The sequence below is a fragment of the Canis lupus genome, chromosome 17 (assembly GCF_003254725.2).
Source record: "Canis lupus dingo isolate Sandy chromosome 17, ASM325472v2, whole genome shotgun sequence".
NCBI classification, from domain to species: domain Eukaryota; kingdom Metazoa; phylum Chordata; class Mammalia; order Carnivora; family Canidae; genus Canis; species Canis lupus.
Window position 1 is genome coordinate 55,420,251 of NC_064259.1, and position 25,683 is coordinate 55,445,933.

At 36.0% G+C, this 25,683-nt stretch overlaps 1 protein-coding gene across 1 annotated transcript in view; it reads right to left on the reverse strand.

The window, feature by feature from the left end:
* The window catches only part of SPAG17 (sperm associated antigen 17), a 220,697-nt gene that overhangs the window by 72,656 nt on the left and 122,358 nt on the right, over nucleotides 1-25,683 (reverse strand). Inside the window, 10 exon segments of the mRNA XM_025453376.3 lie at nucleotides 3,115-3,274; nucleotides 5,495-5,673; nucleotides 8,283-8,325; nucleotides 8,327-8,401; nucleotides 10,402-10,443; nucleotides 10,445-10,578; nucleotides 17,625-17,738; nucleotides 19,107-19,265; nucleotides 21,194-21,305; nucleotides 22,530-22,769. Coding sequence (XP_025309161.3) covers nucleotides 3,115-3,274; nucleotides 5,495-5,673; nucleotides 8,283-8,325; nucleotides 8,327-8,401; nucleotides 10,402-10,443; nucleotides 10,445-10,578; nucleotides 17,625-17,738; nucleotides 19,107-19,265; nucleotides 21,194-21,305; nucleotides 22,530-22,769 — 1,258 coding nt within the window.

Genomic DNA, 25,683 nt, shown 5'->3' on the forward strand with positions numbered 1-25,683 from the left:
GACTGAGTGCCAACCAAGTCAATGGGGGAAATAATTGTCTTTTTAATAAACTCGAAAGAATGATTTTGGACCCCCACTTGGATATGTCTCATTTCATATAAAAAATTATATAAAAATGGATGTAAAAACCCCAAATGCAAGAGCTAAAAATTTAAGACTCTTAAGAAGAAAATACAGGAATAAATCTTTGTGACTTTGGATTACGCAATGACTTCTTAGATATAACACCAAAAGCATGAACAACCAGAGGGAAATAAAACCAGATAAATTGGACTTCAACAAAATGGACACCATGAAAAGACATCATCGGGCATGTGGAAAGATAGCCCAAAGACTGGGAGAAAATATTCGCAAATTATGTATCTGATTCGTATCTGATCAGGAATTTGTATCCAAAATATGCAACGTATACTTTTAACTCAATAAGAATAAGACAAATAATCCATTAAAAAATTGGGGAAAGGATTTGGGGTTGTTTTTGTTTTTTTTTTATAATAAATTTATTTTTTATTGGTGTTCAATTTGCCAACATACAGAATAACACCCAGTGCTCATCCTGTCAAGTGCCCCCCTCAGTGGGGAAAAGGATTTGAATAAACATTTCTCCAAAGAAGATATACAAATGTCTACTAGGCACATGAAAAAGTATTCAACATCACTAACCATTAAGAAAATACAAATCAAAATCAAAATAGGATACCACTTTATGCCCAGTAGAATGGCTCCGAACAGAAAATAACAGTGTCGGCAAGAATGTGAAGAAATAGTAATTCTCATCCATACTGGTGAGAATGAAAAATAATGCAGCTGCTTTGGAAAACAGCTTGCTGGGTGCTCAAAATTAGAAACAGAGTTATTATTCTAGCAATTCCACTCCTGGATATTTACTCAAGAGAAGTGAAAATGTATGTTCACACAAAAGCTTGTACAGAAATGTTCATGTCAACTTTATTTGCAATTTCCCCAAAGCGGAAACTACCCGTATGTCCATCAATTGATGAGTGGCTAAACAAAATGTGATGTATCCATGCAACAGAATATTACTCGACCATAAAAATGGAGTGCCAACACAAGTTGTAACATAGACGACCCTTAAAAATATTATGCTAAATAAAAGAAGCCAGTCACAAAAGGCCTTATATTGTATGCTTCTCTTTATATGAAATGCCCAGAATATGTAAATTCATGGTAACAGAAAGTAGATTGGTGGTTCTAAGGCCTTGAGTGGAGGGGAAAACAGAGTGTCAGCTCATGGGTACTGATTTTGGGGAGAGAGTGAAGGGAAAGATGGATAAATAGAGCACAGGGGTGTATATTATTGTAGTGGTAGATTTACTACATTTGCATTTGTCAAAACTCTTAGAGCTATGCAACATGAAGAATGAACCCTAATGCAAACTGTGGACTTCAGTTAATAATAAAGTATTGATATTGGTCCATCAGTTGTAACAAATGTGTTTAAAACAGGGAAAACTAAGCCAGGTAGAGAGAAGGTGTAGGAGAATTCTGTACATTCTGCTTATTTTTTTCTGTAAACCGAAAATTACTCTTAAAACATAGATTCTGTTATTATTATTATTATTATTTTTAAAATTATTTTTAAAGTGAATATGTCATCTTGAATGGATGGACTTTAAAGAAATCTGGAGCACACCATGCTGGAGGTGGGAGCCCTTTGGAACCTGGCTTGGCCCTAAGAGAAGTGGCTACTCTTACATCAAGTCCTCTCCTATCAAAAAAGGAGGGGAGCTTTGGAGCTGGGAAGTTTGAAAGTTGTGAGGACGCTTTCATTCACTTCAACCAAGAACCTTTTGCTACTGTTAAAGGAAAGTCTATTTCACTAAATTTTGAGTAACCAAAAAGAGAATTCGGTTTGCCTCTATATAAGGTTACTGGTTACTGGGGCGGGGGGGGGGGGGGCGGGGGATGTGTGAAACTGATGAACAAAGATTACATTTTGGTCTCAGATCACTTAAGTCATATGAGAAATTGAGAAAAATTAGCAATACAGGTGCCCACACTCCAATCTCAGCTCTTAGTAGCTGAGAGAACTTGAGGAAGTTATTTAACCCCTCTGTGTCTCAATTTCCTTGTCTATAAAGTGGAATTATTAAAATATATATCACACAGGGATGTTCTGATTTAATACTTTAAAAGTATTCAGAACTGTGCCTGGTACACAAACACATATCTCCTACTTATAAAGATCTCTTACAAATAAATATGAAAATAATGAACATTCCAGTAGTAAACCGAGAAAATGTGTGAATAGAAAATTCACAAAAAGGAAAAAACCTGCTAAATGTTTTATCTCACAAGTAATAAAGAAATGCAAATTAACAGAATAGTAAGATTATTAATTATCTATCAAATCAAATGGAATAAGATTAAAACAATAAGGAAATCCAACATTAGCAAAGGTATGAGGAAGCAGATATTTTCTTACTGCCCTGGAAGTAGGGGTGTAAATCGAGAATATCTCTGAGGAGAGCAATTTCATAATTTAGGTTATGGCAGGCACTACTGATTGCTTAATCAATCGTTACCCAACTTCTTTTTCCCCTTTCCCCTACTAGAAGTGCTATCTCCTGAAAAAAAATCCAGAAGTGATCAGACCCCTAAGTTCCCTAGCTAGCGCCAGGTCTAGTCAACAAGATGTATAAGGGAAAGTCAGCTGGTGGGGGAAAGGGGTGGAATCTGAAAATATTTTCCTCCTTGATAAGAAGACACTTTAAAGTTCTCGTGTTCACTCTCTTTGCTTTTTGCTTTGACAGTTACAATATGAGAACCTCATGCCTAGAGCTGGTGTGCCCTCTTGCAGCTCAGGTCAAGAGAACTAAAGAGATGCCTACTTAGAACCTTGACATCATTCATCTGCTCAACTAACCCTAAAACAGTAGCCCAGGCATTAGAGTTAGTGTCATATAAGAGTATATAAGGACACTTTTACTAAAAGAAAAAAGCAGTTCACAAAACAGTGTGCAATGCTGTGATTCCAATTAAAATGTATATATGTGTGTACATGTGAGTATATATGAATATATTCATAGAAAAGATGAAAAGTATCAGAAGACTTATTAAATCCATTATAAATTGAGAAACTTCAGTCATCACCTTTCTTTGGGATGACAATCTCTGACGGTACTATTTCTGACTTCTGCTGAGAAACTGTGTCCATCAAGTCTCCGCTGTGAGGGCTTGGTGGCATTTCAACAGGAGGACAAACAGGACCTGAATCAGGACTATTGCTCACAACACCATCTGCAAAGAGAATCTGATGGAAAAGTAAAAGTTCTTGTATTTTCAGAAGCCAGCAGAGACTGGTTAACATTTAACACTGCGTATCAAACTGACATAGATTAAAATTAATCCAAAGGAAAAATGCTGTTTGCATATTACAGGACGGTAGCTTTGGAGCTCAGAGACTATAGTCCCTTAATAACCAGGATGATGATATTATTTAATTATTTAATATTTTCCATTTACCTTCTATTAGTTCTTTCTTTTATTTCTTATCTTTTATTGGATTGACTTGAGTTTTTATTATTTTTTTTAAATATTTGTTTTATTTTTATTTTCTCCATTTTATGCAACTGGAAAAATAGCCGCTCTATTTCAGCTTCTATAACGACTACATTTAAAACTTTGCCACAGGACAGCCGCGGCCACTCAGCGGTTTAGCGCGCCATCAGCCCAGGGCCTGATCCCTGAGACCGGGGATCGAGTCCTGCGTCAGGCTCCCTGCGTGGAGCCTGCTTCTCCCTCTGCCTGTGTCTCTGCCTCTCTCTCTGTGTCTCTCATGAATAAATAAATAAAATCTTAAAAAAATAAAATTAAAACTTTACAATATGTTTAAATGTTTAGTGTCTACCAACATATATTTCTAGTATGTGTCCCATCTACAGGTATCATCTATCCAGATCAGTATCTATACCTACCAATGACCATGACAAGACCCAGCACCAGGGCTGCTAATGAGAAATCTAATGTTCTTCTAGTTCTCATTCTGCAGTAGGTAACCGGTTTCCTTTAGGAAGTGTTTGGGATTGTCTATCTCTGCCGTCCCAAAATTGCACTCTGACATATCTAGATGATCTTTTAAAGATAGTATCAATCCTGCTTGCCAATTGGTTGTCCTGTTTAATCCAAAGTTGTTGTTGTTGTTTTAACTCTGGGAAAATTCCCTAGATCATTTCCTTCATTATTTTCTCCTTCACTCCCACTATTTTCTTCTTCTGGAGATTGTATTTTTCAGATCCCTTTTCTACATTTCTTAACTTTTCTCTCCCTTATAATCTACTTGCCTGTCTTAATTTTTCACAATCATTTTTTTAATAAATTTTTTTTAATTTATTTATGATAGTCACACAGAGAGAGAGAGAGAGGCAGAGACACAGGCAGAGGGAGAAGCAGGCTCCATGCACCGGGAGCCCGACAGTGGGATTCCATCCCGGGTCTCCAGGATCGCGCCCTGGGTCAAAGGCAGGCGCCAAACCGCTGCGCCACCCAGGGATCCCTTCACAATCATTTTTCTTCTCGTTTTTTTTTCTCCTATAAAATTTTTAATTGAAGTATGTTGACACACAATATTATATTACTTTCGGGTGTGCAACTCAGTGATTTGACACACAATTGTAATTTTTAATATATAAGAATATTTTTTCCACAGCAACTTTTTTATTGTTTTTTGCAGATTGCTAACCTCTCAAGTCTCTGCTTATATTATTTTTACTCTCAAGTTTTTTTGTCTGTTCTTATTTTTAGATGCTATTTCTTTAATTTTTTTTATTCTGTAATTTACTTTCATGCAGTTGTTTTTTCTCTAAGGTTGATGATTCTTGGGTGCGTGGTCATAGTTCTCTTTGAGGATCCCTTTTTACTTCCTCTGGTCACAGAAGCAATTTCCCTATGATCATTGGGGAGGGATTGAGCTGGGCATATGACTTCCAGATATTGTGATTTCTGGTTCCCATCCTCCCGATAGTAGTGAGTTACCTGGGACACTAACTTGATTTTCTGGGTGCAGAGTTCCATCTGAGAAATGTATGTGTTAGAACTTCTGATTGCTAATTTTGCGGCAGTTTTTCTCTTGTACATTAATCTTTGCTCTTATTTTTCCATCAGTTATCTCATCTGATTTGCAATTTCTAGAAATCCTCCTAATCTTCTTATCCATTGATGGTGCATTTTGTTGTTTTCCAGTACTGTTATGAATTTATTATTTAAAGGTATTTAAAAATTATTCTAAGGTGCCTCGAGAGGGAGAGTAGGTAAACACTGTGTTTAGTCTGCAATCTTGGATCATATATAGAATGAGTTTGTTTGTATCCTGTGTTGCACAGAAGACTATACATTTCTCAGTTTGTCATCTTAGTGTCACTCCATTTTCAATGAATTGTCCCTCCTGCCTACCATGATATTGCTCTTTACCCATAGCATGTTTGTATTTCACTCTGTAGCAGGAAGGAGTATTATTTATCTAAAATTCTTTTACCTGTGTGGATCCATCCAACATGTATTTGACAACAGTGCCTTGCCTGGTGATAACTCTTGATGCCTCCTGCTCCACTGGCGGCATCACAGTCTTGTAGAACTCATAGTGCTTCACCTTCTGGGGGTAGCTCTGCCGGACCATGATGTCCCAAATGGGTTCCTCATTCATAACATTCAGATCTTAAATAAAAAAAACAAAGGAAGGAAGAAAGCCTCACTGTGAACTGAGTAATGCTATGTAGCTGGCATTTTATCTTTTTGCTTAATTTTTTTCATTCTTCTGTTTACATCTGAATAATAGGGCAGTTTCCATGCCATGACAGATAGACCAGAGCACTGGCTTTTTGCTACTTTTGTTATAGTCAAGTGTAGTAAATAATATCATCTACAAGTACTTAATAGGTACCTTCTCCACATATAAATCATTCTTCTAATGAATTCCAGGACATTTCTGACAGAAGTAGGAAGGAAGCAGAGTTTTGCTGTTAGATGTTCCCTATTCTCTCTCCTTTGAGTAAGCTCTTGCCCCTGCATGCACAATGCTCTCCTGGTGTCCCCTAGTTGCCTGGAGCACCAGGGGAAGTTACTCAGGCTTGCCCTTCCTAAATCATTCATCATCTTTCAAAGTTAACATAATCCCCTCATCTTTAACCAAATCCAGATTCTGCTCAAGGTTCTACTCTTAGCTGGCTATTAAGGAGAAAAGCACCTAATAAGTTCCTTCAAAAAAAAATTATTATTGAGAATTTCTGGCATACAGTAACTATTCAGTTTTTGCTGACTGAATACTTTCCTCTTCTGAACTTATAAAGTGGTTTATCAACATGTAATGATGGCATTTCAAGGATTATATCAAGCTAATAGAAATATATTTCACAATGAGGGCCTCTCATGATACCCCCTAGGTCACAGAAGAATTAATAACAATACAATTATAACCATTTACTCAGATGTTATATATTTTAAATGTTTTGCATTTATTATGATTTCTGGTTCCCATCCTCCCGATAGTAGTGAGTTACTCAGCCCACCTCAGTAACTCTTTAAGAAAGACACTTTCACTTTCCAGAGTTTTAGATAAAGAAATGGAAGTTTGGAAGGGTTATAGCCTCTCCAAGGTCACACAGTCAGTAAGTAGCAGGGCTCAGATTTGAACTGGTCTCTATGCTTAACTATTTTTTCAGGTTGCAAAAACAACCACTTCTACCATTACCAAGAAACAAACAACTTCCCCCAGACCTAACACTAGAATAGTATGCTTCAGATAGAAAGTATTTTCTCATTTAATACTTGTAACAATTCTGTTTAGTATATGACACAATTTTATAAATGAAGAAATTCAGGTGGAAAGAGACTTGTCCAAGGTCACTCACGAAAGTTGTCTTCTTGTACTATTGCCTTTCCCTTCCTCTGTCCAAGGCTGACCCTGATGAAAACATCGCTACTTTGGTATTTATGTTGACTTGAATTGGGTTATTCATAATATATGGAAGATATTTAAAAGATTAGGTGTTCCACGCAGAGTTGTTTTATTAATGAAAAACAACAACAAAAGGTGAAACAGGTGTTAAGATGGGGTTTGATAATAGGATCAAGCAAATAAGCAAACAATTATGGTTCTTATCTAGATATATCCCTCTTAGTATGCTCATAACATCTTTGTGGAAGACTCTTACTGGCCATTACACAGTCAATCCCATCCATCATGGAAGCCTGGACCACTAGCAATCTTTGGAAATTTCTTTGGAAATAAGGGTTCATGGCCTAGATAATGACTAATGAAAAACAAAACTGAGACAAGTCAGATCAACTGCAACATTAATTGCAGCATTAGTTCCCATTTTAATTTCTTTTCATTTGGGTGGCAAGTTAATACGACATTGAATTTGTTTTCAATTGCTAAACCCTTTTTCTTTAATAGATGCACTTTTCAGGTATGGTGACCATAAAGGAATTATAATATAGAGGGTATTTGGTTGTGAAAAAAAGTCAGGATCCACGGATACAACAAAACACTTATCAGATGAAGAAACATGGTCCAGAGATAGTAATGAAAGGGCCATATACAGAACTCAAGTCCCAGGCCAGTGCTTGCTTTGTTGCTTCTGCTAATGCTATTGCATCAGTGGGCCTCCAATAAAGTGAGATGCAAATTCAGTCACTAATGTGGATGCTCCATCGGGTTAATTAAAGAGGTCCTACTTATACTTATTTAGTGACCTTAATAAGTTAGAGCCCATGTACAGAAATAACAGACTTTATAAAATTATATTCTGATACCTGGAAACAAGACTAGTTTCCTACAACCACCTGACCTACTCTTGCCTTCACTTACTTTCTGCTCAGTGTCCTTTGATTTGATCAGACCAGCCAACTATTCTACTTGTGGCCCTTTGTAGAGCCAGGAGAACAGGGTCCCACCCCACAACAGTTGTTAAGAGCACTGGCTTTGCCATCACTGGACCAAGAATGAACTTCAATCTCTGCCACTTAGGAGCTGAGTGACCGTGGGCAAGCTAACGAATTTCCTGAAGCCTCAATCTATTTCATAAAATGGGATTATTAGAATTTAGCTTGCAATAGTTGTATTTTTCATATATATTAAGTACTTATTGCTGGACTCACAGTAAATGCTCAAAAAATACCAGTTATTATTAGCCAATTGTTCATTATTAACAAGTATTTTTAACTGGTAGAAAAATACACACACTTTCAATGGTGATTTAACTGTTTTCTATATGATTTTATTTGCCCTACTCCCTCCCTGCCCCATCATGGCTAACACTCACCTGTAGACTCTTGCCCAATGAAGGTCACAAGGAGTCCACTTGGGGCAAGACACATTTAGGTTTTGGAAGGTAGGAACATTAAGTGTCTCTTGTAAAACAAGTTCTGGTTCTACTTCTTCCTGTAAATAATTTAACACATGAATAATTGTCATTTTCTAAATGAGCTACTGATTTATTATGACTAGGCAAGCACTTGCTGAGAGTTTAAGATATGACTTGCCCAGGACCAGTGAGCCCTGCAATGGAGTACCTATAAAGATGCATGAGTCTCTATCTTTGTGCAATTTATATTCTGCTCATAGAATGGTACACAGACTTGTGAAACAAATTATAGTACCAAATGGTTAGCACATTTCTCCTCAAAAAAAAAAAATGAAGGTACCAAAGTTAATGAGAATAATTAAGAAAGGATGATGGAGGAATTGGGGCTTGAAGTGGCCTTGAAAAATGCCTCTGTTTGCAAGTGTGTGTCAGCTGACCAACATGCCCGCTACTTACTTGGTGTATCTTTTAAAATTTGGGTGTTAAAGATGTTCTGCTGTTAGGATATGTGTCCTTATTTTTCTTTAATAAGCATGCATTACTTTTATAGTAAGTAAAAACAACTTTTAAAAAAGACATAAAAAGATTATTTATAAATAACTGAAGTTTGGGTGTGTCTACTTAAAAAATCCTAGTTAATTTTAGGTTAACTCTACCTGAATCTCTTCTTTGGTTACTTGTACTCTAGAATGAAAGTTATTTAGCTACTTCCATCCAACCCCTAATGATAATCATTTCTGTTTTTCTTGTTGGCTCTCTTTTGTTAGCCAATAAAATCATTCCAACTGATTCCCCACTGCTGCATCTGTAGTTTAACTAGTCTTCTACTATTGATCATTCAGGTTGTTCTGCCTTTGTTACCAACAAATAATAAAATCTGAATAGTTAGCTAAAAATCAATTAAAAACACAAAGCAATATTAAGAGGAAAAAAATTATGAAGTTCTGTAAAATGAACAATAATGCTCAAAGATATGAACCTGCCATAACAAATCTATCGTTAGACAAAAACTCAGTAATTATCTCCTACCCTCCCATTATAGTCACTTTTCAAAAATTGTGGGAGAACCGATTGGTTTGCTACCAAATTGCTTTCAGTCAAATTAATGAGTTATCTGGGCCTATTCTGCTTAACATTGTGGAATTTTTACTAAATATGAGCCATGTGTCCTGACTTGAGAAAAGTCATCTAGTATAGCTAAATAAATATGATGCAGAGGCCAAGTAACATACATACAAACCCTACAACTTTTATTTAAAAAAATTTTTTTTAAATTCAATTTGCCCTCTCTTAACTTTTAAAGGGCCAAGGTCTAAAATAAATAAATAAATAAATAAATAAATAAATAATAATAAATAAATAAATAAATAAATAATAATAAAGGGCCAAGGTCTGAAATCAAGATCCCTGATCACTTTTTAACATGTTTTTTTTCTAATAAGTTGAGTATATGTACATTGTACAAACTGTTCAGCTGTCCTAGTAAATGTTTCATCAGTGGTTTCCTTCTTGTCTGTATTCTTTTGATCTGTATTCTTGCATTAGAAACACATTTGGAGTCAAAGCCTCTGTGTGCATTTGGTGGCAGGTTAGAAGCTGAGGGTGACATGCTCTTTCACCAGAAGTGGGCTGGCCTTCAGTTCTTAACACATCAATAACCAAGCACAAGTCTACCAAATGGAAGTGTTCTCACTATTTAATTAGAGATATTCCTCTTTCAACTGTTCTTTATCTAATGAAACAAAATAAAGTATTTGGAGAATGGTAGGAACCTAAGCAACCAAAAGCAAAGAACACCTAAGAACTAGAGTGGAAAAAAAAATGAATTCTTCATTCTGAGTTTAGAATGAAAGACCTGAGACAGTTTGTGTATGACAAAATGTCTCCTAATGTAGAGATCCAACTCCTGTGTGCAAATCTCTTCTTGTTCATTCAAAATGGAAACTTCAAGGAATGTTAATGCATCTGCATAATAACAAAATGTACTGAAATAACACTGTTGGCATAACTCATGATTTGAAAAAAGTTAAAATTGAGGTTGAAGTAGAGTTTAGAAATCCATGGCAAGTCTATGCACCTTTTTCTCTTCTTCTTTTGCGTGTTCCTCTTCTTTAAGAGACTTCTTTGGGTTTATCTTTACCTTTTGTTTTTCCTTTTACTTTGCTTTGAGGAACAGTCACTATAAGAGGAATTACTGTTGTAGTAAGAGCTGATGGGATACTCAACATGGCTTCCAAAGTAGGATCCTTATCTTCTATAAAGAAAAAAAAAAAGGAGGCAACAAGTAAATTTTACATTCATATTTATATCTTTGTTAAATAAACATATAAATGTTTGCATCACAAACATGTGGCCATGCAAACATTTATACCAGTTGGCAACAATTTTTACCTTGCCTAATATAATTTTTCAGTTAGATAGACTTCAGGAGTAATGTAGTTGATTTCAAAATCAGAATTGAATTTAAAAAATCTGAGGTACTTAATACTTGGATATATTTGATTGAGTCACTTTTCACATGTTCTTGCCTTCCCATCTAGATTGTGAACTCCTAAAGACAGGGCAACAATTATCTATTTGAGAAATATTTACTGAGATGTTCCTTTTTTTAAAAGATTTTATTTATTTGAGAGAGAGAGCGCGAGTGAGTGAGAGAGCACAAGCTGGGGGAGAAGCTGAGGGAGAGAGAGAAGCAGACTCCCTGCTGAGCAGAAGCTCCATGCAGGGCCTGACCCCAGGGACCAGGAGATCATGACCTGAGCTGAAGGCAGCCGCTTAACCAATTGAGCCACCCAGGTGCCTCTATTGAGAGTTTCTTACAAGCAAAATATTTGAAGCAGTGGGTAATAATGACAAAAGAATATATAAAAGACCTTATGAAGCCAAAATAGTCTAAATAAGATTTATACTCAAATAGCTTTAATACCAGGATACATCAAATAGGAAAATAATAAGGGATACAAATAAGGAAATTCAGAAAAGAAATAGGTTTTTCTAGTTGAGATGATAAAAATAAGTTTTAGAAGTTGTAGAAGACTGATTTTATTCTGGATCTAAAAGGAGTGTCAGAATTCTCAAAAGCGAGCTGATCTCTAAAGAAATTATGTCAGAATCATCTGAGCGTCACTTGCATCTTGAATTCTATTCGCCTCTGGGTTCCAGAATAATACTCTACCTGGATCTCCCCTTTCTTCTCTGGGCAATTTTTTTCTGTCTCCTTTACTGCTTCTTCCTCTTCTGTGAATCCTTAAGTGTCATTAGGTTCCAGGGGTTTTTCCCTTGTGCTTACACAACAGACGTTCTCAACTCTGGCTGTTCATAATTACTCATTGAATTTTTTTAAAAAAGCTCAGGCCCCCATCTTGACCCATTGAATCAGACTCTAGGGATGAGGCACAGGCATTTATATTTGTGAAAAATCACACATGATTGTGCTACACAGCCAGGACTGAGTACCTTTATTATACATAGTAGATCTGAGTATCTCACTCACTACTGGGGCTCCAACTGGCATCTACACACTGATGGCTCCAAAATTTACATCTCAAGGCATGACCTTTCTTCTCAGCATCAGATTCATATATCCAATTGCCTTTAGACATCCCCCCCACCCTTGAGGAACTGGAACCATTTCAAACTCAGTAAGTCTCTCTTCTCCTAGGAAAGGAAACTCTCCTATGTACTTGATCTCATTTAATTAACAATCAAGCATCTCATTTTCCAAGTTAGTGAGATATTTGCATTTTCTCTTTTGGACTGATCTCATAAATCCAACCAGTCACCAAGCCATCAGATATTTCTCTTGAATGAAATACCCCTCCTATCTATTCCTATCTTACCTCATATTCTCATTGCTCTCTTACCTGATTTTCTGCAGCAGTTTCCAAACTGGCATGAGACCTCCAATACCATCATTTCAGTGTACTTTCCAAACTATCACTGAAATTATATTCCTAATATGAAATCCAATCATGTCACCTGCCCATCCCTTACTTAAACACCTCTGATACTCATTGATCTTCTGGGCATACACTGCTGACATTCCACCAGTCCAGCCATATTCAACTTTTCACCTTTCTGTGTAGGCACCATGCTTTTACACAATTGTATGTTTATACACAAATGGTTCTTACTGTCTAGAATTACCTTTCCTTGTTACTTTGTCTGGATAGTTACCATTCATCTCTAAAGTCCCATTTCAGATGTTATACTTTCTGAAGTACTTTCTAACTGTCCCCAGTACTCTGTTTATATGTAATTTCTAGCACTTTTACAATTATTTCTCTATTTATGTTTTCTTTCCCATTAGACAATGAATTTTTAAAAAATATTTATTTATTTATTTATTTGAGAGAGAAAGAGGGAGAGAGAGAGGAAAGAATGGAGGGGGAGAGGGAGCAGGAGAGAGAGAATCTCAAGTTCTTAAATAGTACTATTATGTGCATCTTTTAAAAATTATATTTTTATAATATACAAGAAGTAAAACATTACTTTTTTATTCACACCATAAACATTTTCTTTTTTAGAGTTTTATTTTAATTCCAGTTAGTTAACATACACTGTTATATTAGCTTCAGGTATACAATATAGTAATTCAACAGTTCCATACATCATCCTGTGCTCATCATGACAGGTGCACTCCTTAATCCCCATCACCTGCTTAACTCATCCCCTTACTCCCTCCCATCTAGTAACCATCAGTGTGTACTCTATAGTTAAGAGTATAGTTCTTTTTAAAAAAAAAAAGTTTGTTTCTCCATAGTTAAGAGTCTATTTCTTAAAAAAAAGTTTGTTTCTTGATTTGTCCTTTCCCCTCGTTCTCCCTTTGCTCATTTGTTTTCTTTCTCAAATTCCACATACAAATGAAATTATATTGTATTTGTCTTTCTCTGGCTTATTTCACTTAGCATTATACTTTCTAGCTCCATCCATGTTGTTTCATTCATTTTATGGCTGAATAATATTTCACTGTTTATATATACCAGATCTTCTTTATCCATTCATCAATTGAAGGATACTTGGGCTGCTTCCATATCTTGGCTATTGTAAATAATGCTGCTGTAAACATAGAAGTGCATGTATCCCTTTGAATTTGTATTTTTGTATCTTTTGGGTAAATACCTAGTAGTGTGATTGCTGGATCATAAGGTAGCTCTATTTTAACTTTTTGAAGAACCTCCATACTGTTTTCCACAGTGGCTGTGCCAGTCTGCATTCCCACCAACAGTTTATGAGTGTTTCTTTTTTTTCCACATCCTCGCCAACACCTGTTGTTTCTTGTGTTGTTGATTTTAGCTATTCTGACAGGTATGAAGTGATATGTCATTATAGTTTTGGTTTGCATTTCCCTGATGGAAAGTGATAATAAGCATCTTTTCACATGCCTGTTGACCATCTGTATGTGTTCTTCAGAGAAATGTCTGTTCATGTCTTCCACCATTTTAAATTGGATTATTTGTTTTGGAGTGTTGACTTTTGTAAGTTCTTCATATACTTATCAGGTATGTCATTTGCAAATATCGTCTCCTATTTCATTTTAGTTTTGTTGACTGTTTCCTTTGCTGTGCAGAAGTTTTTTATTTTGGTGAAGTCCCAATAGTTTAATTTTTTTGCTTTTGTTTTCCTTGCCTCAGGAGACATATGTAGAAAAAAGTTGCTACACCTGTGTGTAGCAAAGAAGGTACTGCCTGTGTTCTCCTCTCAGATTCTTAGGGTTTCAGGCCTCACATTTAGGTCTTCAATCCATTTTGAATCTATTTCTGTATATTGTATAAGGAAATGGTCCAGTTTCTTTCTTTTGTATGTTGCTGTCATTTTCCCAACACCATTTGTGGTTTTTTTGAAGTTTTTTTTCAAGTTTTTATTTAAATTCTAGTTAACATACAGTGTAATATTAGTTTCAGGTATACAACTTAGTGATTCAACACTTGCATACAACACCCGGTACTCATCACAGCAAATGCCCTCCTCAATTCCCATCACGAATTTAATTCATTCTCCCACCCACCTCCTCTCTGGTAACAGTTTGTTCTCCATAGTTAAGAGTCTGTTTCTTGGTTTTCCTCTCTCTCTTCCTCTCTCTCTTTAGTGCCATATGATCTTTTGTTTTGTTTCTTAGGTTCCACATATGAGTGAAATCATATGATATTTCAACTAATTTATTTCACTTGGCATTATACTCTTTAGCTCTATCCATGTTGTTGCAAATGGCGAGACTTCATTCTTTTTATGTTTTATATTATGCAATTATTCCATTTAAAACAAATATGTATTACAAATATATATAACATATATATCAAAAATAAGTATATATCAAATATATATACATAAATATACATAGCACATCTTCTTTATCCATTCATTTATTGATAGACGCTTAAGCTGCTTCCATAATTTAGCTATTGTAAATAATGATGCAATAAGCACAGGGTTGTGTATATCTCTCCGAATTAGTAGTTTTGTATTCTTTGGGTAAATACCTGATAGTGCAATTGCTTGATCAGGGTAGTTCTATTTTTAGCTTTTTGAGGAATCTCCATACTGTTTTCCACAGTGGCTGTACCAGTTTGCATTCCCACCAGCACTGTAAGAGGGTTCCTCTATCTCTGCATCCTTGCCAACATCTGTTGTTTTCTGTGTTGTTAATTTCAGCCATTCTGACGGGTGTGAGGTGACATCTTATTGTAGTTTTGACTCGTTTTTACCCAATGACGTGTGATGTTGAACATCCTTTCATGTGTCTGTTTGCCATCTGGATGTTTTCTTTGGAAAAATGTCTGTTCATATCGTCTGCCCATTTCTTACCTGGATTATTTGTTTTTGGGGTGTTGAGTTTCATAAGTTCTTTATAGATTTTGGATACCAACCCTTTATCAGATATGTCATTTGCAAATATGTTCTCTCATTCCAAAGGTTGCTTTTTAGTTTTGTTGATTGTTTCCTTTGCTGTGCAGAAGGAGTCCCAATAGTTCACTTTTGCTTTTGTTTCCCTTGCCTCTGGAGACATGTCTAGTAAGAAGTTGCTGTGGCTGAGGTTGAAGATGTTGCTGCCTGTGTTCTCCAGGATTTTGATAGTTTTCTGTTTCACATTTAGACATTTCCCATTTTGAATTTATTTTTGTGTATGGTATAAGGAAGTGATTGAGTTTCATTCTTCTGCATGTTGCTGTCCATTTTCTCAGCAACATTTGTTGGAAGACTGTCTTTTCCCCATTGGATAGTCTTTCCTGCTTTGTCTAAGAATAGTTGTGGGTCAATTTCTGGGTTTTCTATCTTGTTTCATTGATGATATATGTCTATTTTTGTGCCAGTACCATACTATTTTGATGACTACAGCTTGGTAATATAACTTGAAGTCTGGAATTGTGATGCCCCCAGCTTTGCTTTTTTTTTTTTTTTAAGATTGTTTTGGCTATTTGGGGCCTTTTGTGTTCTATGCATATTTTAGGATTGTTTGTGCTAGCTGTGTGAAAAATGCAGATAGTATTTTGATAGGGATTTCATTAAAAGTGTAGATTGCATTAGGTAGTATAGACATTTTAACAACAGTGGTTCTTCTAATCCATGAGCATTGGAATGCCTTTCTATTTTTTTCACACTATAAACATTTTCAAATGCAGGATTCATAAATGTGAGATTAGGAACATCTGTTTTAAATGTAATAATTGCATAATAACTTAAGGATTAAATCAAGAATAAGGAAATCACTGAGGAAACAGCAGCAATATAGTTGATAGAAAGTAGAATGTAAATATTTTAATATGAAATCATGATAAACTGTGGTCAGAAGGGATAGAATTTCTTAGTGACTGTGTGTGATAATGGATTTAATACATAATTTGTTAGGCACAGAATGACTTCAAGTGCTGGCTTGGAAACAACCCAAATATAAAATTAAAAGACAAAATCCCAAATAAAGCAAAAATACTAACAAATTTAATAGACTCTCTAACTCACTAGAGTACTACAATATTTTGTACAAGGTAGAAAATGATTATAATGATGATCCAGTGGAATATTGTTTCTCCAGAAAAGGAGGTACATAGTAAGGCAGACAGTTGGATCACCATAATCTATACATAGTTTTAAGGCTATATAACACAGGGATTATCTTTTGATTTTGTAAAGCTTTTTTTTTTTTTTTTTTAATCTGTGTGCTTAGATCTCTGTAAAATGCATGGGAACCCACGAAATTTCCTAATTGGTTCTTGGTTAAATGATATATTATTTTGTGATTTGTAAGGAAATAGCTTTCAGTTAGAGAATTTGTTCATTAAATGTGGGGTAAAGAAATCCTTCAAGATGTCCAATGAATGGCTCCTTTAAGACTGTTAAATTTTGAAGCACACTGAGAAGTCACAGGATTCATACAAATATTATTATGTGGAAAACCAATAGAATTTCTTGAGAAATCATGTTTTTTTGGGGGGCACCAACTAACAGACTTATTTTCCTGGGTTAGTTAACAAGGATAATGGAAATATACATATATAATTTTTATGTATATGTGATTACATGTATAATTATATATATGACAAATTCTGTTTCATTTTTTTTAATTTATTTTTTATTGGTGTTCAATTTATTAACATACAGAATAACCCCCAGTGCCCGTCACCCATTCACTCCCACCCCCCGCCCTCCTCCCCTTCTACCACCCCTAGTTCGTTTCCCAGAGTTAGCAGTCTTTACGTTCTGTCTCCCTTTCTGATATTTCCCACACATTTCTTCTCCCTTCCCTTATATTCCCTTTCACTACTGGCACAAAAACAGACACATAGATCAGTGGAACAGAATAGAGAATCCAGAAGTGGACCCTGAACTTTATGGGCAACTAATATTCGATAAAGGAGGAAAGACTATCCATTGGAAGAAAGACAGTCTCTTCAATAAATGGTGCTGGGAAAATTGGACATCCACATGCAGAAGAATGAAACCAGACCACTCTCTTTCACCATACACAAAGATAAACTCAAAATGGATGAAAGATCTAAATGTGAGACAAGATTCCATCAAAATCCTAGAGAAGAACACAGGCAACACCCTTTTTGAACTCGGCCATAGTAACTTCTTACAAATTCTGTTTCAAATGTCAAAGCACTGTTATTTTCTATGTATGAAAGATTATATATGTACATACATATAAACACACACATACATGTACACACTTACACATATATTCCCACCTTTCAGGAAAAGAGGGGCATTAAGTCAAAACATGTTTATCAACAAGAGCAGATTGAGAATGAGCAGATGCCCTTGGTCACGAGACACTTGTCTTTGCTGTCATGCTTATTTTACCTGGTGCCATTCCACTTGGTCCATAGTAACTTATTGAGAGGCAGATCCCATTTTCTAAGGTGGCAGAAAAAGATCCAAACTTGCTGACAACTTTATCCTCTGTATCTGATACTTCTAAAAGACAAATTCAAATCAAGGACATTTCTATTTTATTAAAAAGAATTGTAAGCAAAACAGTGCAAAGTAGAAACCATGTAAATAAAAACATAGGTACAATTAATTAAATTATTGATATATGCATATACCAATGAATTATTATGAAATCATTAGAAAAGTTTGTTTTGGGGGCACCTGGGTGGCTCAGTGGTTGGCTCAGGTCGTGATTCTGGGGTCCTGGGATCGAGTCCTGCATCAGGCTCCCCTTGAGGAGAGGATCACCTCTGCCTATGTCTCTGTCTCTCTCTCTGTGTGTCTCTCAGGAATACATAAATAAAATCTTTTTTTAAAAAAAGGTTTTTTTCAAAGAATATTTAATGAATAGGAAAATGTTCATGGTGATAAAGTAAGAAATATACAATATACAATACGGTTACTGGTGGTAGAATTAGGGGCAAATGTAATCATATTTAATATTCTTATATTCCTGATTTTTTATAAAAAACAAATATTCTTATATCAAGCAGAACAAAGAAAAGTAATTTAAAAATTTCTGTTTTAAGTTCTTGGGTACGTTCAAACTTGTCAAACATTGTGTTCTTAAGTTTGGAAAATACTAACCATAACTGAATTAATTTATTAGTAAGATTTAGTTATATGTCTTATAACTAATTTGAGTTTAAAACATCGTATTAACTGACTCTTCTCCTTTTGCTGGTATAACCCATGTCACATTGGACAGGAAGCATTTAGTTTCCTCAGGGGATGTTTCCTGGAGATGTTAAGTAGTGTTATCAGTTAGTTTCATGGTGTATAATCAATGGACATCTACCTGCAAGTAGCAAGTAGAGACTATCAAGACCAAATGTAGGATTTTTCTCTTGTCTTTACAGCCTAAGAAATTTGATACCATGGGAAGGACTAAGTGATTGAGCACAGAAGGAAACCTCAGCATTTGTAGTGAATATTGGAGAAAAGCTAAAACTTGAGTAGAAATCAATTAATGAGGCCCTGAGTCCTAGAGACAGCACTTGGTACACGTTGTGTAAAAGAAAATTCAGGCCAGAATGCACATTGCAAACTCAATGTTGCTACACAAAGGTAGCCAGCTATATAAACTCTGTATGACAACTGGAATCAAAAGCTGGGCCTCCAGAGGGGCAAATCAAAGTAGACAGCCCACCATACATGTGCTGTGTATGCAGTGGAGGTACACGTTACCTTAGGGAAAATGTATATAAGTAGAATGGCAAAACACTTCCCCAACCTTCTGGAAAAATTACATATGCTTAGTGCAAGAGACGCACGTGTGTTGCTGTCAGAGGAATGGGTCTGACGCATTGATGAAGTATTAACCTCCACTGACACAGAGATGCAGCTGCTTACCTGTTTCAAGATTCTGCTCTTCCTCTCTTTCTTCTTTCACATCTTCTGAAGAATAATCCTCTTCTTTTTTTTCCTTTTTCACAATTTTCTTAGGGTCTTTTAAATGAATTATAAAAGTGTGCTTGTCCTTTTTCACTGTCACTTTGATAAAAGTTGGCCCTGGGGAAAATCATAGGATAGAGGATGGGCTGATGGTGACACTCCATTCAGGTCCTTGACAAGACATCTAAATAATGCGGCACAGAATATAAGTCAGGGAATGGAAACACCTACCAACATCATTGATTTACAAAAAGATGCCTAAAGGAATAAAGTGACAGTGGAATCCCAGAAATAAATGGCATGTTTTCAGGAATATGTTTGCAGATTTTCTAATCAAATTATAGAAGAGGAAATACATTGGCTGAGGCTAATGTACACCTATACTCAACTTGATGATTAATCCCATTAGTTAGTAGATGTGAAAGGGATTTACAGCTTATAAAGAATCACATCAACATTAACTATAGTAGTTGTTATTGTTAGTACCAACAAATAAGATTTTTTTGAAAGGCACATTCCCTCTTCTAGTGTTCTGATTCATTTTTTTGTCTCCTTTCTCAGCTTTTTTCTTCTTTTTTTTATCCAGCTTATTCTTTTCAACCTTGATTGAGCTATCTTCTGTCAAAATTGATAGGATTAAGATGAAAATACTGTATTTACTGTGACCTACCTGAAACTGACAAACATATGCATAAACAAATCTCAAAAGAGCAAGGAATGGTTATGAAAAATAGGGCACAGCATTATAAAACTGAGTCCAGTAGTTTTCTCAGTTATGTGATTCTGAGTTCCATTTTTAATTACTACTAATTGTACCCTGTGCCCAAGGATGATATTCAAAATATCAAATATTAAAACATATGATAATGTAAATAAATATATATACCTATATATTAATAGCAATCCTTGTCATGTTTTAAATAAACAACAGTATATAATAAAATGGTGTGACATTTAATGTAAGTTGCACCACTAACCTTTGTTTAAATAATTTGAATAACATTCAGGCCTTTTTATTCTAAAAATTGTTGGTGTGATCTTTTGTTCAATATGGCAGTGACTACCTAATGATGCTTCCAGTTGAGCCATGATTTCACATAGGTAACAGCATCTAACTTTTGCAATGACTTCCTTGTTAAATTGATAGATATTAAATGACTAGAAAGAAAGAAGGAAGGAGAGAGGGATAGAGAGAGGGAGGCAAGGAGGGGAGAATGATAGGGAGTGAGAAGGGGTAAGGCTGGTGTCAGGCAGAGTGTGGGGGTAAGAGAAGCCCGTGTTGCCCCTTGCCAGGGGGCATAACTTTGTGGACATTAAACAGGGTCCTGCTCAAATTCCCTCCACATTGACCTCTGCACAGCTCTCAGAGAAAATAAGGTATCAAATAAAGCTCAGGTTTTCGAATCCACCTGAGAGATCTTTAAAAGGTACACAGTGGAAAGATCAGCCCTGCAAGATGTCCCTGATAGGTTCCCTAGAGCCCAGATCTGCTTGTTGGGAAGAACTGTGCATTTTCTTTAGAGGTTATTTCCAGACTGGGTCCTCCTCAGTGCATCCGTTAGACTCCTCTCCCACTCAAAGACTTCTGAATCCAGAGGCAACTTCTCTGTAGCTGAAATAACCGGACCTCAACAGCAGACCCCTATGCTCTGTGCTCTAGAGCCCCAACCAGAAATTTGCTCTACACTCACAGTATGTGCTTGGTTTCTGAGTAACACTATGTGTTGTAATTAATATTGCTAGTTAACTATTTGCTCATTGTAGTGACTACTATAATATTTCCCAATTGTATAAAAATATTTTAAGATTTTTAGAACGGGAATGTTCATAACAGTGTGTCCCAGCTAACCTCTCAGCTGGCCTGTGCCCTGCAGTCAATTGTAACAGAAGAATGTGAGGTCTGAAAATGCTAAATATGGCACATAATGAACCATAGTGGGCACATTACCATTCTCCCTTATCACCCCCAAGGGTACAAGGCCCCAAGATGATCTGAAATGGGTTAGTATCTTCCAAGCTGTTGACCAGCTGGTTTTAAAATGTACCTTTTTCAAATGTTGTCTTCTCAACTTCAATCTGCCCTCCATCTGAAGGATACAGATAAGAATTTGTTCCTGAGATTTGGATGGGTATATCTCCCATATTGTATCCACGAAACTAGAAGGGAAAACATCATGTTTTGTTTTGTTTTTATAAATTTATTTTTATTGGTGTTCAATTTGCCAACATATAGAATAACACCCAGTGCTCATCCCGTCAAGTGCCTACCTCAGTGCCTGTCACCCAGTCACCCCCACCCCCCCGCCCACCTCCCCTTCCACCACCCCTAGTTCACTTCCCAGAGTTAGGAGTCTCTCATGTTCTGTCTCCCTCCCTGATATTTCCCACTCATTTTTCCTCCTTTCCCCTTTATACCCTTTCACTATTTTTTATATTCCCCAAATGTTTTGAATGTGGAACTGTAATTGACAAAAATAAATTCACCAATGTGAGCCAATTAAAGTTGCTATAAGCTTAATTTCTGCCAAATGAATGTCTGTCACTTTGTAGACTCAGAGTACATTGTCCATATTATCTTTAGCATCTTCTGTGACGTTACAAGGGCAAAATTAAAGGAGGTCCATGATTTTAAAATCTGTTCACCCTTACAGCTAGTGCAAATCAAATCACTGTATTATTGAAAAGCAGTGGGAGAAGACATCAATATCTCTTTCATTGGCTGTTAATTTTCTGTGTAAAGTGAACTGATATATTGAGGAATATTGACACTTTATACTTTTTTTCTTGACACTTAATATGGTAAAGATTTTTTTTAAGTGTTGCAAATAGAGCTCCAAGTAATTGTGATGCATGCTAACACTCAAGAATGAACTTAGCATAGCAGCTACAATGGACATAGGCTGTTACATTTCTGTCCATCTCTTTCCCATTAGGTTCTCCTCATAAGACTGCTTGAGGGACAGGCCGGCAAAGGGAAGGTTTTACCAAATCCCACAAGAAAAATACGTGGATGCCTACTCTGCAAGACCTGTCATCTGAGACAAATAGAGCCAAACTTTGTGTTCACTTTGACCTTTCACAGTTGCTTATTTACATTAACCTAAATGAATGCTTTTGTGTCAAATCTCCACTTTCTGGCCCTTAGTAACCTAGTTTCATGGCACTCAAGAAAAACTGGCCTGAGGGTATTACTATCTTGGTGACTGGCTACAAAGAAGGTCCTAGGTATTGGAGGGTGGAGTATGGGTCTGAATCATCTATGCTAGAAGAAATTCCAAGGCCTTCTGACATGTCAGTGAAGATTGGGAACCTTGTGTTTCTGCAGAAGCTTGTTTCTCCCAAAACAACTAGTAAGGAAGCTTTTTAGAACACAGATTTTACCGGATAAACAATCTCAGGTTCTGGTTCCAGGAGAGGTTCCTCTGTTACTTCTGGAATCCTCATTTGTTCTTCTTTAGATTTCTCCTTGAAAAACGATTTTTTCTTCAAAGCCCTACTGTCTTCTTTCTCTACCTTTTCCTTTCCTTTCTTTTTACTAGCTTCCTTACTTTTCTTTTCTGCTTTTTTTTCTTCCCGTAAGCGCTCTTCTTCTGCTAATCGATCTTGTTCTTCTTTCCATGCCTGTAAACACATTAAAAAAAAAAATAACAGGATTTTGAAACAAATTAGATCCCTTTCAGGTTCATCTTGGAGAGTATTTCACATGCTTTCTGAAAGTAGTATCTTTGACAATTTAAGATACTGAGCTAGAAACCTTGGAGTTACCTTTGATTCTCTTCTCTCACCCAACTTCTGTGTACCACACCCTGCCAAAAAGCTTTTTAGAGATTTCTTTACTCAGCTTCCTCTTTCACCTTCTGTTGCAATTCTCCTTAATTCAGGTCTCATCTTTATCTGAACTATTACATTAGCCTCTTAGCTGGTCTCTCTTAATTGCTTCCTATTCTTTTCTACATGAGTCCAATCCCCAATTTAGGTCCTGAACATGGTTAATCAGCAATATGGTGGATCAGATGTTCAAAGAAACATTCCTGGCAAAAAGTATTTCAAAAATGATAGGTAAAATTATAATGTGTAACAAAGCTGGCAACAAATTAAAAGATACAAGAAAGCACTAATCCAGTAAGAAACATGAGCCCTGAGGACAGAAGTTTCCGAGGGCTATCTGCCCATTCTTGACAGCCTAGAACTGGAGTTTTAATGGGTTGCAGGGACTAGAGCAATAACCTGAGAGATCAGATCAGAGACCTCTGAATAGAGAAGGTATTTTTAAAAATGACACCTTTGTTGGGTGAACTAAAAAATATCTTTCCTTATAGAGGAAAACCATGAATGCTAGCTTGCTTCCTTAGCATTGTGTTAAAGGTGAGGAGGGGTAGGGGGAGTCTCCCCTGAGAACTAACCACAAGCCTATATTAACATATATTTGTGGCCAAATAGACATCACCTTAAAAATGTATTCTAAAAACATCATGGGTGGATATAAGTTCACAAATTAAAATCACAAGACATGAGGAAGTAAGCCAAAAGCAAGAATCTGAAGAGGACACATACTATGAAGACATCTCTGCAAAGACTGGAGATATTGGAATTATCAAATAGAGGATATAAAATAAGTATTTTAATCTGCTTAATCTTTAATTTGCCCAAAGAGAAAGAAGTAACCAAAGTATAAATAGGAAACAAGAAAGTATCAAAAATAAGAAGGTGAATAGGGGAAAGGAGGGAAAAAAAAGATGAAATCTGAGAGGGAGACAAACCATAAGAGACTCTTAACTATAGGAAACAAACTGAGGGTTGCTGGAGGGGAGGTGGGTGGAAGGATGGTGTAATTGGGTGATGGGCATCATGGAGAGCACTTGAAGTAATGGGCACTGGGTGTTATATGCATATGATGAATCACTAAATTCTACCTCTGAAACTAACAATGCACTATATGCTAATTAATTGAATTTAAAGAAAACAAATAAATAAGATGAATTTGAAAGCTCTCTTGGAAATGGTATAAAACTTTAGAAAAGGCAGCATTTTTTAAAAAAGATTTTATTTATTTATTTGACACAGAGAGAGAGAGAACACAAGCAAGGAGAACAGCAGGCAGAGGGAGAGGGAGAAGCAGGCTCCCCACTGAGCAGGGAGCCCTGGGATCATGAGCTGAGCCAAAGGCAGGTGCTTAACCAACTGAGCCACCCAGATGCCCCAGAAAAGGCAGTATTTGAATAGATAATTGCCAAGCCATTTCCAAAGTTGATGAAAGACATGGATCCTAACATCTGGTAAAGTCAATGAGTTAAAAGCAAGAAGTAACAGTGATGTGCTGATTTCAAAATAACTCAGTCAAAGAAAGACAAATACTATATGATTTCACTCATATGTGGAATTTAAGAAAGAAAACTGATGAACATAGGGGAAGGAAAGGAAAAATAAAATAAAAAATAAGATGAAATGAGAGAGGGAGGCAAACCATAAAAGACTCTTAACTACAGAGAACAAACTGAGGGCTGCAGGAGGGGAGGTGGATGGAAGGATGGGGTAAATGGATGATAAGCATTAAGGAGGGCATTTGAAAGTAATGAGCATTGGGTGTTGTATGCAACTGATGAACACTGAATTCTACCTCTGAAACTATAATACAGTATACGTTAATTAAATTGAATTTAAATTAAAAAACAAAAACAAAAACGGTGGAGTGCTAGACCTAGCCCATGTTGACTTGAAAGAATTTACTGTTAAATTTTCCAGAATTTTATCAGCTGATTGTTAACCACAACCATTATTTGAAATTAAATTATATAAATGCACAAATAAAATATTAAAAACAAAGATATCAAATACTCAAAATTTAGCATCTTCTTTTTTTGTTTGTTTTAAAGATTTTATTTATTTATTCATGAGAGGCACAGAGAGAGGTGGAAACATGGGCAGACAGAGAAGCAGGTTCCCCACTAGAAGCCCCAAGCAGGACTTGATCCCAGGACCCTGGGATCATGGCCTGAGCCAAAGGCAGATGCTCAACCACTGAGCCACCCAGGTGCCCCATAACTTAGCATCTTCTTAATTATTTTATTACATGTCCCTATTATCTATGCTCTTGAGATTATTTATATCAACGGTATATATCATAGAAATACAATATAGTGGTGTGCTACTATATATTGCTTCTCATTCTGTATTCAGTGATGTCATATTGAGAGCCTAAATACAACCTTGATGACAGTATTTACACTACACTTATCAGCAAATGCTACAAATCAGGGACCAACGAACAGTTGGTTATCTAAACTTATGAAAGTGACAGAGAAAATGTTAATAATGCAGATGAAATTTAAAAGTGTCATGTTTGGAGCTGTTACATTATAACTAGTACAGAAAATTGAGGAAATATTCTAGTATTTAAAAATGATCTGATTCAGCAAAGAAGTTGCTCATGTTGCTGGTGAATGAGACCTATTCCCTTGTCCATTTTTGTCATACTTGTTCATGTCAATGAAAACACCAATCAACATTCATATTGGAATGGCAGTTGTTTGTTGAT